The sequence below is a fragment of the Protopterus annectens genome, chromosome 5.part0 (genome assembly GCF_019279795.1).
Source record: "Protopterus annectens isolate FY-2018-M chromosome 5.part0, PAN1.0, whole genome shotgun sequence".
Classification (NCBI taxonomy): domain Eukaryota; kingdom Metazoa; phylum Chordata; order Ceratodontiformes; family Protopteridae; genus Protopterus; species Protopterus annectens.
The window spans coordinates 320,839,928-320,856,628 of NC_056735.1; the positions used below are offsets into that span (position 1 = coordinate 320,839,928).

At 38.0% G+C, this 16,701-nt stretch overlaps 1 protein-coding gene across 2 annotated transcripts in view; it reads left to right on the forward strand.

The window, feature by feature from the left end:
* PDK3 (pyruvate dehydrogenase kinase 3) overlaps window positions 1–16,701 on the forward strand; it is a 1,115,542-nt gene that overhangs the window by 828,662 nt on the left and 270,179 nt on the right. For both annotated transcript variants that reach the window (XM_044072300.1, XM_044072301.1), the window contains exon 9: window positions 15,916–16,026. In XM_044072300.1, coding sequence (XP_043928235.1) covers window positions 15,916–16,026 — 111 coding nt within the window. The remainder of the gene's footprint in view (window positions 1–15,915; window positions 16,027–16,701) is intronic.

Genomic DNA, 16,701 nt, shown 5'->3' on the forward strand with positions numbered 1-16,701 from the left:
GATGAGACCAACACTAGTACTAGTCAGGCAGTATCTGTTCAGGTGACTCCCCTATTTTCATCATTCTTGACAAGCTAATTCTTTATTTTCAGTAAATACAGCTTGATTTCCTTTCAACTTCAGATCTAAATACTTCATCCATAAATCATCAGGTTCTACTTATTAGGTTCCCCTCAAGTGTTTGGCAGTGCCGTGTATAGCCACAGACGCCTTGAGTTGAAATATTTTCTACAAAAACACCATTGAAATTTCCCCAATAACTAGTTGCACATAGGATAACTAGTTTGCAATGTGAAGCACTGCCCCCAGAGTTGCAAACTGGATACTCCTGACATTACTTTATATTGTCACTCCAACTCTTTTCTCCTTCTTCTTCTTCTCCTTTCAGCCACTCTGGTTAGGTTTGCCACAGTAGATCATTGGTCCACAGAACTACTGGCAGTAGAGTTTTAGAGTTTGGGTTGCCAGTCCGGCAGCCAGTCTTCCGCAGAAGGCACACACACACACACACACACACACACACACACACACACACACACACACACACACACACACACACACACACACACACACACACACACACACACACACACACACACACACACACACACACACACCAGCTGTCTAATCAATAAAAAAGGTCTGTTGCCATGGATATGAATTTTCCCACTATCTCCATTACCAGCTTGGTGGATATGGGTATCCTGAGGCAGCACAGAAATTGCCTCATGTTTACTGACAATCAGGTAATTCTCAAACAAACTGATATGGTATGTGAGAGATGTATTTACACAATGTCATTGGAGGCAAAGCTGTCACATAAAAGCACTCCTAATGTCAGTAAGGTTGTCAGTAGTACACACACTGCAGCCATTATACACAGTTCAAAGCAGACACACAAGACCCACATATGCTGAGGCACTTAAATGTAATCTTCATAAACCCCAGAGACCTCCTACATGAAATACACATAACAAACACCCTCAGCAACCTTGAGTGCAATTTTTCAAAGCAACACCTGCGTCAACACATATAGCCACATCTCATGGAGCCTCTACTTCTAAGCCCATAATGCAAGCCACCACAGAATTTAACATTCTAGTTATTGGAGACTCCATTGTGAGACACACTGATGTCCCTCTCACCAGGCTGAGTAAGGAGAAAATCATGGCCAGTTGCTTATTGGGGGCCAAGATCTGCCACATTATGCATGCACTCAGGTCATTGGACCACAATTACCAGTATGACTCAGTCATAGTCCATGTGGGTGTAAATGACCTGAGACATACCTCCCTAGGCTGTATGAAGTGAGACATCATGGAGCTCTCGGAATATGTGTCCTAGGCTGGTATGAGCCTAGCACTGTGCAGCATTTTACCTTCTCCAAGGATGATGCCACAATATGAACAAAAGATGACTGACTTTAATTGGCTTAATTTCTGGTGCCATTCTAATAGGGTGTAGTATTTGTCAGCATGGAAGGAGATGGTCAATAGACCACACTGATTTGCTAGGGATGGTCTGCATCTCAATGACCCCACTATTAACTGGGAATCATGTACGACACCAAACATACAGGCACAGAGATTCCTGGATTTTGTAAACGCAAACTTTCTGGGTCAAATTGTCAATAAACCAACAAGGGTGCAAACATACTGGATCTGGTCCACACTAATATGGGAGAGTGCTACACACCCCATAGTGTAATGTCTCCTTTGATGTAAAAGTAATATGTGGGACCCCAGCTAAGCCTGGAATATTCAGGATCTACTCTAAATCTAACATCCTACTATTAAGTGATAACCTGACAAATTTTCAAGTCCCCATAAACCCTGAGAATACTGCTGATTACGCAGAACTGTTCACAGAAACTCTGTACAAGCATGTTAATAGCTGCACAGGGTCAGCTGTACCCACTAAGAAGAAGTACAGAACTAACTCAAAAAACAAGTCACCCTGGTGGAATCATGACAGCAATAGGCTGTATAACAGAAGGAAGAAAATCATGGCAAAAATTAGGAGGTGCAGCACCCAGCGAGATAAAAGCACTCTCATCAAACTAAACAAACAACTTAGAGCACATATAAAGTCTACTGAATCCAAATTTGAGATACATTTGGCTTCCCAGGCCAAGGGCAACAACAAGGCATTATTTAGCTATGTCAGCAACCTCAAAGGCAATACACAATTGTGTGAAGAGCTCATTGTAAGCAGAGCCATCTGTACTGAGCCAGAAGATATAGCAAAACTACTGGCTGACAAATTCAGCTCCAACTTTACCCCTCTCTCCCCCTCAACCTTCCCTCAGAAATATAATCAAATATAACTCCCCCTACTATCACTAGGGAACAGATTCTCAATGCTCTGTCTAAGGCCAAGAACACTGCATCAATGTGTCCAGACAGTATCCCAAGATCCCTACTAAACAGCATGAAACATGACCTATGAGGCCCTCTGGATTTGGTATTTAATTGTAGCCTCCAAACAGATTTCATTCCTCATGAATGGGAAACAGCAACAGTCATCCCTCTGCACAAAGGTGGGCCATTTACAGACCCTGGAAACTACAGACCCCTAAGTCTCACTAGTCTCATATGCAGAGCCATGGAATGAAGTATCATGAAAATGATCAATAATGACATAGGAAACATCTAGATGCTGGACTCAACCCAATTTGGTTTCATCAAGGGCAGGTCATGCCTACTCAATCTGGTGGACTTCTTTAAGAAAGTCACCAAAGCAATGGATGAAGGCAAAATAGTTCACACTGCCTACTTTGACCTGGCCAAGGCATTTGACACAATCTCCCCAACTCAGGCATTGTTGACAAACTTAAGAAGTTGGGTACAAACCTTTATATCACCCTGTGGACAGCCAGCTGGCTCACAGACAGGACCAGAAAGTTAGAACTGGGGAGTCCACCTCTACAAAGAGGCCAGTCACACATGGAGTCCCTCATGGATTGATCCTGGGACTGCTCCTTTTTGTTATTTACTTCTCTGAAATCAAGGCCAACATCAGTGGCATCTGGCTGACTAAATCTGCAGATGATTGCAAATCAGGGGCAACCATTAAATCACCCACTGACACAAATCTTCTCCAGGAAGGGCTGACACAGATAAACAACAGACGCCAGAGCCATGGACTAAAACTAAATGCCAGGAAATGCATAATAGTATCCTTTGGAAAGTCATCCACCCCTGGAAACTATCATATTGACAACACACCCCTAAGAGTTGACCCAGTAGTCAGGGATTTGGAGAAACACATAGACAGTAATCTAGCCTTTGACCATAATGTGTCTATAGTAGTGAGGAAATCTTTCTGTGTTGTGCAACTTATAAACAAAAGTACGGCATCTAAGTCCAAGGAAGTCATTGCTCCACTCTATTCAGCATTCATCAGCCCTATCATCAAGTTCATTGGCCCATTTGGTATGTGCCTAGCCAGGCATATTCAACAATTGGAACATCCACAGAAGTTCGTCACTAAAAAATACAGGGCGTAAGTAACATGTCCTGTGCAGAATACCTCAAGGGCCTATCCTCTCCCTGTATTCTGACTCCTACAGACTGTTGAGGGGAGACAATGTCTATGAATGGAGACATAGTCTATGACTAGCATACAAGACATTGTCAGATCCCACTCTGATGGACCTCTTGCATATCACCAAAATAAGCAGCACCAGAATTACCTATTCCAAACACTTAAAGCTTGCCTGTGATATAAATAGGATCTGCTGGAGAGACCGGTATGTAACCAGAGACTACCCATTCTCTGGAATAGGTTCCCCATCCATGTGAATCCGAGTTCCTCTCTAACCCAATTCAAGTGTAACTTGGACAGTTGGATGGGGAACAAGAAATTCATCCCTGGTTTGGCACTTATGTCTCTAATGGATACAGACAGCCTGTAAATGGTTCATCTCCCAAGCTCCTGCTTACACTTATGAAGAATACCAGAACTTGTCAGAGATTTAGGATGCATGCTGGCTAGGTTTAAAAAGGCACATGTGGTTGTTAGTTTAGTACACATCTATGAACCTAGGAACTCCCACATCCACAGTGAAGAGAGAAAAAAAGTCTATTTTTTGGCTGCAGGCCTAGTAGTGCTGGAGCAGAAGTGGTGGCAATCAAAAGAATTATAATTGAGGAGCTGGGAGCTAGGGAGAGGAGGGCTATGGTTGTAGTAGATGTAATACAGGAATTCTGAAATGAAAGATAGGAAGATGAAGATGGGAGAAGTACCGAAGTGGCACTTAGTTATAAAAGGTATAACTTGAGTATAGTTGGTGATATAGGGGTTAAGTGATACGAATTGTTCTCAGGAGCAATTAATAGTAGTTGAAGAATCTTTTGCAAAGGCTGTTACATTGCAGAATAAATATGTGCTGAAGTGTATAATGACATTGAGGGCTGTTTGTTGACTAACTGTAAATAGGATGGTATGGGGACAAGGATGGATATTGAGCTGGGTCTTTAAAGACCACATGCAGTTCATGTAAGCGTAAAACACTTTATGGGAGAATGATATGGGATGTAGAATGAAGGGCTGGGGGAGGTGGCAGAGTCATGTACTGAACTGGGTTATTTACCTATTATTTTTGATGTACAACCACTACCTGCAGGTTATTTAGTAAGAAAACAAAAGATGAAGAAGTATAAAATGATATGGAGGGAATAGATTATGGAGAATTGAACTTGAATGACTGGTAACTGGGAGAAATTGTAGATCAGAGAGAAACTGTTTGTAAAGGTTAGGTTATGTTTAATCAGAAAAGGATCGTCTGTTTTCAAATCAGTACTGAAAGCTATAGTAGAGGTCTTTTATTTTTTTGTAAATAAGAGTGGTGGAATAGTGGAGGTGTTGCCATGGGAATTGGTGGGTTAGAAGGTCTGGTTTTGGGGGATCAGATAATAATGCATCTGATGTTATTATTTCATTCATTCCTCAATGAATGGGTCTTGGATACTACCTCAAATCCAGCTTAGCTGCATTTCTTCCACACTCTTGACTCCTACTCTTGTGCTACTCCTAAAGAAATCCCAGTCGCTCCAAGCTACACGCTCTAGGGACCTAAACCTTGTCACCACAATAAACAGGACATGCTGGAGGGATAAATTCCTCTCCCAGAGACTTCCTATACTCTGGAACAAGCTACCCATCTATCTCAAGCAAAGTTCCTCATTAGCACTCTTCAAGAAAAGTCTTGATGAGTGGATGGGAAATAGGAAATACACCCCAAGGATGACTTCTGTGGCTCTGCTCGACAGGGGTACAGGAAATTAACTTTCTTGGGTGGCATAAGCCAGGGAACCTTGTTGGCTAGGCTTACTTAGGCCCTTGGGCCGATAGTCTAGTACCTACCTGTGAACCTATGAGTGGAAATAAGGTGGTATACATAATGAAATTATATGTGTAGGTGTTATTAAATGTAGATATAGGAATAGAGAAAGGGAAGAAAATACAAAATGGAGATCTATAATTTTGCGTAGTAAAGACTATAAATTATTTATGAGAATTTTACAAAAGAGATGTAATATAGGAGGTACTTCAAGAAGGAATGTATAAATTAAAGTAAAGAATATACAAGTAAAAGAGGTGTTGATTGTAAGAACAAAGTAGGTAGTATAGTAAGAATAAAGAAGGATATAAGGTTGTGACGTGATGCAGCTAAAGCTTTTAACAGCATTGCTCATGATAGCAGGTGGAGAATTCCAAAAGCTTACAAAGAATGAGAAAAGATAATGATAGTGTAGAAATTAGTATACGAGAATACAAGCAATAGAGTTTGTGTGAATCGGTTAGAAGAAGAGAATGCAAAAATTCAAAGGGGAGTGAAACAAGGCTATCCACTGAGTACAGTTCTGTTTATATTAGCAGTGAATGTGGTTATTGCAAATTGCTTTGTAGTTGTGGAGAAAACATACCAGGAAATGAATGAAGGAGTAAAAATACAATATTTATGGTTTATGATGAGAATTTACTGATAACATCATGGGCATTGTCTGTAATCGTACCATGTTGCTAAGGCATGAACTCCTTATCTGTATTCATCAGGTCAGTTCCCTCCTTCCCATCTTTTAAAACCATTCTGAAGGAATTTGTAGTGAAAAGCTGTCTCTGTTCTTGTGCATCACCAGGATAAACTATATCCCTAAATGTGGACAAATACCTATTCACACCTTACATCCCCTTACTCTCCTTTCTTCACTCACTTCCTGTCTTCTGTCAGTTTCTCTCCTCTGACTTTCTCTCTACGTATACCATAAAGCCTGCTTTTTTCTCACTTCCTATTATAATTCCTGTTTGTATTATATTAACTTACCTTTAATGTCTTTATAAACTGGTTAAAAATTCTTTAATTATTAAATCATTGTCATATAACCTGTATCTATTCTTAACCAATGTGTTCATATTATGCCTAATTTGGAATAATTATTTAACTGTAGTTGTTTCTGTATTATTTTAAAGACTGAAATTATTGTTCTTAAAATGTTTTGCAATAGTTTGGAGCTTTTCTTCTCGGCCTCTGGTGAAAATTGACTCCTACACAGCTGGATTTCCTGGTAAAATAATGTCAATAAATAAGTAAATAAATAAATAAATAGCAGTAAACAATAACATTTGGATGAATGAGATGTTGATAAGAACAACAACAACTATGAACAGCTAGTCCCTAAATGCGTGCAGTAAACCTCAGGTGGCATTATGTCTGAATGAATAAAAGTAAAAACACAGTCAGGCATTAACATTGATCTGAAGAAATCTAGAGCTCTTGAAAATAGTTTAGAAGACAATAGTCTTTTGACTAAATAACGTTTCCTTTCAGTTCATCCAAAATGTGTTTTTGTTTTTGTTCATTCTGAGATATTGATAAGAACAGAAGAGCATTTAATAATGGAAGGTGTAGTATTATTGAGAAAAGTAAGAGATTTGAGGATATTATTAAATCTGGAGATGGTTATTTTTTGTAAAATAAGTAAATGCTTTGGGGAATTAGATGTGGGGAATTGGATATGGGAAAAATAATTCATAGAAGAACAATGGAAGGAATTGTTAGAAGAAGTAAAGAAAAGGGCTAGAATATGGCAGTCTATTCATATAACACATAATAAAACGGTATACCTGTTACATTCTTGTATATTAGGAAAGTTTGGTTATCAAGCTCAAAGTAGACTGCTTCTACCAACCCACCTATAGAACATTAAGAAACAACAATAATTTTATTCTCACCAAGTTTCAAAATGAACTTAAGGCATGCAACTGGTCAGTACTAAAAAGTCTTCCCCTAGATGAAGCAGTAGCATACTTTAACACCAAATTCCTTGCTATTCTTAACTCACATGCTCCCAGCCACTCTATTAGAACCAAAGTTAATATTACACCATGGCTTTCTAAGGATACCAAAACCAAAATTTCACTCAGAAACAAAGCATGGACCACCTACCAAAAAACTAAAACCCCATTTGATCAACTAAGACTCAGACAGCTAAGGAATGACACCAAAAAAATCCATAACTTAGACAAAAAGAACCACTACTACCATCTACTGCAAAAACACCAAAACAAACCTCAAAAGTTCTGGGCAGGAATAAACAAACTACTCCACCCAGGCCAAACTGCCACTCCACCCCCCCCCCCCAGCTTCCCAACAAAAATCCCCAGTAGACATTGCTAATAACTTCAACAGCTTCTTCACAGAGATTATCCAGTCTCTAGCCAGTCAACTCTCCCCAATGGCTCTAATTCTAATGCAGCCACACCCAGTACCCAAACATACTTTACCTTCCAACCTGTTCTTACTCAACTTATTCATGCCCTACTTAAGAAACTAAGACCCACCACCCTGGCTGCCGACCTCCTCCAGGTAGACTACCTGTAAAAGGCTGCTGACACTATAGCATACCCCATCTCAATATTAATCAACAGAGCTATATCTGAAGCTACTGTACCCACTATATCGAAAATCTCCCATGTCATACCTCTCCATAAAGGAGGCAGTTCTACTGAAATGTCAAACTTTAGACCCATAGCTATTCTGTCGCTTCTAGCTAAAATTATGGAGAAGTTTGTACACATACAGCTCATGCACTACCTCACACAGAACAAGCTGTTGTCCAACTTTCAGCATGGCTTTAAGCTACACTACTGTACTACTTCTGCCCTCTTCTCTTTCTCTAATGTCATTAACCACAACTGCAATAATAACAAACTATCGTCAGCACTCTTTCTTGATCTGTCCAAGGCTTTTGACATGGTTGACCACAAAATGCTTATAAATACCTTGAAGGCCTTCTCCTTAAACAACCATGTACTCCAATGGTTTCACTCCTACCTGCAGGGCAGGCAACAAGCAGTCCTATGGCAGGACAAGCTATCATCCCACTTACCCATCACATTAGGAGTCCCCCAGGGCTCAATACTCGGACCCCTTCTTTCTCCATCTTTATCAACGACCTTCATTCAGTCATCCCAGATGCTACATGCATTCAATATGCTGATAACTCCACCTTGATTTGTTATGACACCTCACCAGCTACTTTATTCACATTAACTCAAAATATTTTCAATACAGTGGAAAAATGGCTCTCTAATCAACATCTAATCCTAAACCCCAACAAAACTAAGCTGCTCCTCTTCTCCCCCCACACACAGGACCCCCCTGCCATCCTTCAACATAACCACTAACAATGGCACTATCATCTCCCCAGAAGCCCAAACTAAACTACTGGGTGTCATAGTGAATAACAACCTGAAGTTTGATGTGCATATCAATCAAACTATCAAAACCATTAATAAAAAACTTGGCTCTCTTTACAGAATCAAACCTTTCCTTACCCCACTTGCTAGAACTGCAATTCCCTGTTCCCATCTTCTTTCAACTCTTCTCAAAGCCTCACCTCTATTCTCCAACTTAAACAAAACCGATCTTAATAAACTATCATCCTGCTATAACCACATTGCCAGATTTGCTACTGGCACAGCCTACCAGACACACCACTGTCACAACCTAAATCACCTAGGATGGCTTGAACTGCCTAGCCTACTGCAGTTCAACCAGCTAATAGTGGCACATAAAGTCCTTTACCAACCAGAAAATGCAACTGCATTATAAAATATTATCAGCCCCTACACCAGCACCCGACCACTGTGATCATCCACTAGACTCCTAGTTCAAACATGCAAATCCAACTACTCAGCTGGGGACTCTCTGTTTGCCAGCTCTGTTGGAAAAACAGGGAACAGACTCTCAGCTGATTTGACCCTAGAACCCTCACTAACTCAATTCAAAGCCAAACTCAAGAATTACTTCATTGGTAATGTCCTTGCACTAACCCCAACTAGTGATCTCTCTATTACTTAGGTGCCTTACCTTCAACTACTTCTAACTTTTTTCTACCACACCATTTCAGGAAGGGTCAATTGTATAAGTGCTGCTCAATGTATCTTAAACCTGAATGTAATGTTATGTATATATAACTTTGAAAATAATGTTATGTTTTATAAAATGTTTAATAATAAGTTAGCACTATATGTTTTAAATGCTGGTATTGCTTATGATTGTAATCTGCTTGAAACTAGCATTTACTAAATGTTCAATGTGTATTATTATCTTGGAGCTTTTCTCCCCGAGCCTTTGCTGAAAATGGACATATATCCAGTCAGAATCTCCTGGTCAACAAATGTAAAATAAATAAATAAATTTAGGGAGAGTGTACAGTTTTCCAGCAAAATATAAAAACATTTATTGGGTAGTATATTAAATATAATTTGTGGCTGTAGGTTATCCTGATTAAAAGATAAGTAGTAAATTGTAAGAACAAAAAACTGAGGTTTAGCATTAATATAGCATCTTGCATACTTAACACTGATGAATTTATTTTGTATTATGCACAAGATAGAACGATTAGAAAGCAAAAGTATGTTGTAGAAAAATATGAAGACATGGAATGATGCAAGTGTAGCAATGAAATTAAACCAGGAAAGTTTAGAATTTAATGAATACACATGTAAAATGAAATTGTTGAAAATGGAAATGGATAAAGGGTATGTGAAGAGATAACAATGGTATAAAAATATTATGAATATTTATTATTATTGTTATTATAATATAAAGCCCTAAGAAGAATTTAGAGAAGAAGAAAGATTTTGCCATAAAGGCAGATGTTAGATTTGGTAGGGCATATAAGACATCAGATTTCCTGTGAAAATCGTTGTAAGGAAATTTCCAGTTCATAGTTACTAGGCATGTTGGAAATCATTAAGGAGTCTAGCCTGATTTCATAATTTCTACAGAGTGCTGTCCACTTAAGTAATTTGCTGAGTGTCACACAGTATGCAACTGGAAGCTAAGGGAATCAAACCTTTTACTACAGAAAGCAGCTTGGTAGTAGCTTTTAGTTTTAATCCTTTGTGTTAACTGTCAGTTAAAAGTCAAATGCCAGTATGCTCACAAATGTTGATTTCTGTGCTCTATTAGAATCAGAATGCAGTAGAAGAATATGGTATAAATTATTAATTAATGGTAGTGTAGTAAAAAGAAAAGCCTGTCCTGAAATGTTCAACACTATTAAGAGTCACAACCTCAATCTCTTTATAAAAAGGGATGTTAAAAGTTATATGTATGGTGTTTACTGAAGACAGTAAACATTTCTGATATCTGCATATGTTCCCTACTGTAGCATCAGATTGTTGAAAGATATAGCTGCTGCTTAGGATGTCTTACTGGGGTTTATACAAATCCTATCCACAACCAGTTTATTTCTTTGCTTCAAGTCACAGAATAGAGAGAGAAAACTTTTTGCTGCTCTATTAATGAATAGTACAGAAGTATGATTAAAAATTATAAGTTGTAGAACATTAATGAAATCAGCTACATTCTTAAAAATGGGTAGTGGAACACTTATTAAAATAAAACAAAATATAATCCACAGGGTAAATGCTTCGTTGCAAAAAAGTATATAAAAATAAACACTGTGCCAATGCTCACAATGAAGCAACCAAGCAAATTCTTAGAGTCTTCAAGTTCCTTGTTCATAAAATTTATTGTAGATAGACATTGAAACGGTAAGCGCTTTTGCTAATAAGCTTCCTCAGACCATATAACACTGAATAAAACAACACTCCATTTATAAAAATTCAAAAATCAACATCCAATCGCATACGCACACCAATTAAGTCCTACATTTTATTAAAAAGACAATGTAGCAGCTATATCATTACTAATAAACAAAACTTCATAGTGCACTGTCAAAATAAATAAGCAACACAACACATATAAAAATAATATATATATATAAATGTAAATATAGCAGTCTTCATATCTATGTCACACACTTCCAAATACAATAATTAGTGGGCACAGGATATACAAAATATATAGTACAAGGTATGCAAACTCTCACTTCTGAATCCTTCATTTCTTAAGCAGGGGCTTAATAGATGCCCTTTCATTCAACCCCCTCACCGTATCTGCTCTAAGGATAATAATCCAATTGGTTTCCCTGTACTCAGTATGATTCCTAATATCACCTTCCCTAATACTTGGGGTAATGGCCTCTAAGACCCTAAAATTAAAACCATGTGTATCCCCAGCTTGCATGATATGTTTAGAAAGTGCACTGTGTTCCGATCTCCTCCTAATGTTATACATATGTTCTCTGATCCTATCACGAAGGACCCTGTTGGTCTTACCAACAATGAACGAGTTACAAACATAACACTCAGCTAAATATACCACGTTGGATGTCTTACATGTTGCATTGACATGAAACACAAATTCCTTCCTAAGGTCAGGATGGTAGAAAGTACTTGATGTATTAATTAGGGAGCAAAAACTGCAACTCCCACATGGTAAAGTGATTCCCACTTCTTTCCTGAATTTATTGTTACCTTTCTCATAACAGAGAAGTCTTTTCAGGTTTTTCCTATTTTTATATAGAAAACTAGGTTTCTCACCTACTATTTCACTAATACCTGAATCAACTTGTAAAATAGACCAGTTCTTACTGAAAATATCAACCAACTCCTTGTTGTCATTGGTATAAAAAAGGGGGACTTTAAGGAGCTTCCTATTGGTAACACAACCCTTATTCACTCTCCCAGCAATTTCCTTGGCTGACCCAAAATATGGGGCTGCAACGCCCTCCTGTAATACATCGAGTTCTGACAAATTCTCCGCGATCTCACCATGTTCATACCCTCTCCTTAATAGCCTGGATTCCAGACTTCTAATTTTATCCTGAAAACCATCATGCATAGGATTCAACCTGGAGGCCCTCATACCTTGGCCTTTTATCAAGTTCAGGAAGATGTAACCCGGATGCATGCTAGATCTAGCTAAAAGGGAGTTCCTATAACATGCTTTACGAAAAACCCCAGTATTAAGGCAGTTGTCTAGTTTTTCTACATAAAGGTCCAAGTACTCTATCCGTGTATAGGACCAACTGATAGTAATTTTTAGGCAGTCAGTAAGTTCATTCATCATCCGATGAAATTCACAAAGCTCATCTTGACTTCCTTTCCATAACAGGAACAGGTAATCGACAAAACGTCGATAAAATATAAAGTGTCTTAAATTCCTCCTTACCAGAAAGTACCATGTTTTCCCAATGTGCCAAAAACATATTGGTGTAACTATTGGCACATGAAGTGCCCATAGCTACGCCATGTCTTTGAATGGTAACTGTGTTATAGCTTTAATGTAAAAGATGAGGTTTGATTTTATTTTGAAACATGGTCTGATGAAGTGGTTTTATCCATGAAAACGCTTACCTTGTGTTTTATTTGTTAATAAAAAGTTCTCTGCCATTTTAAAATTTTTTCGGACTTGTTTTATTTTATACATATATTAATTTGGCATATATTATCCTCAGAAATATGAACAAAAGGGAGAATGTAATTGCCCTTTTTAGACTTCATTGAGACCTTTGATTTCATGTCCCACATATTGCTAAATGGACTGTAGTTCTGAAATCAATTAGTGTTTTTAGCTGTACTGCAATAAAATGCTTTAGAAGGAAGCATTAATTCAGTTTCACTACACTGACCGCTACTTCTTTATACTTTCTCCCAGTTTGTGGGAATCTGCCCCCTCTAACATTAAAAACACCTCCTCCTATCCTATATTCCATTCACAGCTAAAAGCACATCTTCAGTGACTTGCTAAATGCCAGTGCCTTTCATCCAATCACATCACCCACTTTCTACTTCCTATCCCTCCTATTATAAACAAACGGCCTTACTAATCTTTTCTTATTTCTTTCTTTCTTTTCATCTCACTCTTCTTCATCTTCCTTCACTTACTCTTTAGCTGAGTTACCAAGCAAAATCTGTACTGTCATCCCTACGAGTACCTGCTAACACTGTAAACAGTTGCATTGTATTCAGTTTATATTACTTGCTATTTATGTTCATGTCTGTCATATTATGCGCTAGTTTGTCTGTGATTTTTTCTGTTATGTATTTTAATGCACTTGTGCTTTTGCTTTTTCTTCCATTTTATTTAATTTTGTAATCCAAGTCCTTCTTCCCGAGCTCAGATGAAATCACTCGTGTGACATAACAAATGTTAAATAAAATAAATAACACTGCATTTCATATCTGGTGTAAAATTTATGTTTTTGTCTTTTGTGCTTGCTTCAAAATATTTGTGTTTAAACCTGAGACTTCCATAAACCATGTTTTCTGGTTCATGGGTTTACACACCTTAGCTTTGCCTTGGTACAACTCATGAAAGTGACACAGTAATTTGTCCATTGAGGATTTATGGTCACGTGAAAGGACATCTCAGTACCTAGATGCATGATTTTGGGTCTGTCTTAGGGTTTTGTGCTTGTGACACGTTTTATACTATTTGAACACAATGCATTACCAGGGTAATGTACCATCCTTTGTGCAGTGTAGGGGTGATGCAGTCATCCTATATTCATCATAATGTAGAAGTAAAATACAGCTTAGCCTGCATGCACTGCTAAACAGAGATGATGCAAGCCTCACATCAGGTGAGCTTGCCCTGAATACAAACTGAAGGTTATTCCTTTTCAGGAATAAGCACACTGGGCTTAATGTTATTACTTTCATGGTGAACCGACTCTTGCATAACTCTGGAGGTGGTCTCTTTTTAGCTACAGCATTCTAATACTTTCTCTAAGTGTGTGTCTCTATCTATATGGAGAACTTTACAAAAAATGAGACTGCTACACTATACTACACTAAGAAAAACAAATCTGATTCCAGAGTTGCACATCAGTGAGATTAGGGAAATGTTGATCCCTTTTTATTTTTAGGAGGAGGTGGTGTTCACCTGGTTACAACCTGCAGATTGAATGAAACATTAATTCATATATAACATTCCAGACTTTGCAATAGGTCTCCCTTAGTTGGCAGGATGACTGTTACATCTGGGCTAGCCTTTCTGCAGCTAAGCACAGGTCATAGAATTTTTATGATCATAAAGGCAGATGTCTGTATAATATTATGGTGTCTTGTACATACACTCCATATTATGATTAAAGACATATAATCAGAGAGAATTTTCATGCTTGTTTGCTATTAATAATGTGATTTAGAGTATATTAAGTTATATACTTTGTAACAGCATAAGATAATGAGAAAGGAACCCTTGCAAAGCCTAATGGTAGTTAAACAGTATAAGATGACAGCCCACTACTGGAGGATTTATCTGGGACTTACTTTGAGGTCAGATTCCACAAGACTTGCTCTCAATCCAAGTGACTTACTCCAGTGTAAGCCTGCCCTGATTCCAAAAGTTTTGTTTTAGTGTGTCCCTGTTTGTCAGGTTAGCAATCTTCAATGACTCTGCAGCTTCATAGGTGCTTAGGTTCATAAGTGTTTGCTAGGCTAACAACCACAAGGGCCTTTTTAGGCCTAGCCATGCATCCTGAATCTCTGACAAGTTCTGGTACCCTTGATAAGTATAAGCAGAGGCTTGGGAGATGAACTATTTACAGGCTGCCTGTGTCCATGAGAGACATAGTTGCCAAACCAGGGATGAATTTTCTGTTCCCCATCCAGTTGTCCAAGTTACACTTGAATTGGGTTAGAGAATAATTTTGCTTCACACAGATGGGGAACTGTTCCAGAGACAAAGTAATCTCTGGAATACATACCTACCTTTCCAGCAGTTCCTAGTTATATCCCAGTAAAGTTTTAAGTGTTTAGAATGGGTAATTCTGATGTTTGTTTTGCAGATATGCAGGAGGTCCATCAGAATGTGTTCTGACAATGCCTTGTATGCCAGGCAGAGATCTCCCCTAAACAGCCTGTAGGAGACAGAATACAGGGATAGGGCCTGGTTAGGTGCATACCAAAGTGGGCATTGTACTCAATGATAGGTCTGATGAATGGTAAATACAGTGGAATAATGACTTCCTTGGACCTAGATGCCATGCCTTTGTTTATAAGTTGCACAACATAGAATGATTTCCTCAGTACTGTAGATACATGATGGTCAAAGGCTAGATTACTGTCTATGTGTGTCCCCAAGTCCCTGACTACTGGGTCATATCTTAGGGATATGTTGTCAATGTAATAGTTACCAGGGATGGAAGACTTGGATAGTATTATGCATTTCTTTGCATGTGACCTGACATCACTAACCAAGGAGGTCACTGAACCGTGAGTTATGCAATATGCATAATTACTGGCTTATATAATATAGGATAGACCTGACCATGTGAATTTTTCTAGCCAATAAAAGTATAGGATTTCTGAGCAACACAGTGTCTCTAAATGTAGAATTTTGTATATTCTGTGTTTGTCTCATAATTGCTTCTGTGCACATTTACACTGATTAAGAGATACTTATTTGAGTGACTTGCTGAAATCTGCCATCAATTTTTATGACATGTTTACTTGTTTTTTAATTACAGATTTGTTTTCTTTGTACAGATAAGTGACCATGGTGGTGGTGTTCCCTTACGAAAAATAGACCGCCTGTTCAACTATATGTATTCCACTGCACCAAGTCCTAGTTTGGAACCATCAAGGGCTGCTCCTTTGGTAAGAATGTAAAGTCTGTGTTCATAACTCCAAGAATCTGGATATCTTTTTTTAACATTTTTATTGAATTATCACTTAAGACATAGACATACATTTATATAAAATAAAACAAACCAAATTAATATATTCCTAGTTAGAAACATTATGTATCACTTATGTTGCTTTTTTGTATAACTATCATCAATCCAGCATTACATAAATTACTTGATTCCAGTCTTTCCTTAAATCTCAGTCCTCCTCCAAAACATTATTATGCGTGCATTGTTCCCACAATTCCCATTTTTCTGTGTAATTTGCTCCTACTGTTTTCTAAAGATCCCACTTCCAGTTCTTTTATCTATCTGTTAACAATATTTAATACTTCAAATACAGTTGGTTTAGACTACTTTTATATCTATTTTCTAGTAGTTGCTTTTTTGGCAGTCACCGGAATTACAATTCAGATCTTATATCCCAGCTCAGAATAATAATACTTTCCTTAGAGCCATTTGTTCACCCAATATTTCTGATAGAATACTCTGTTGGGAATTTTTGAAGTCTGCCAAAACATTACATTTCTAAAACATATGTTCCCGGTTACCTGTTTCTTCACCATCATACTTCCAGGATTTGCCATCTACCTGAGAAAAAAATTCTTTCGAGTCTGCCTGGGGTATATAAATACCTATGCAAACC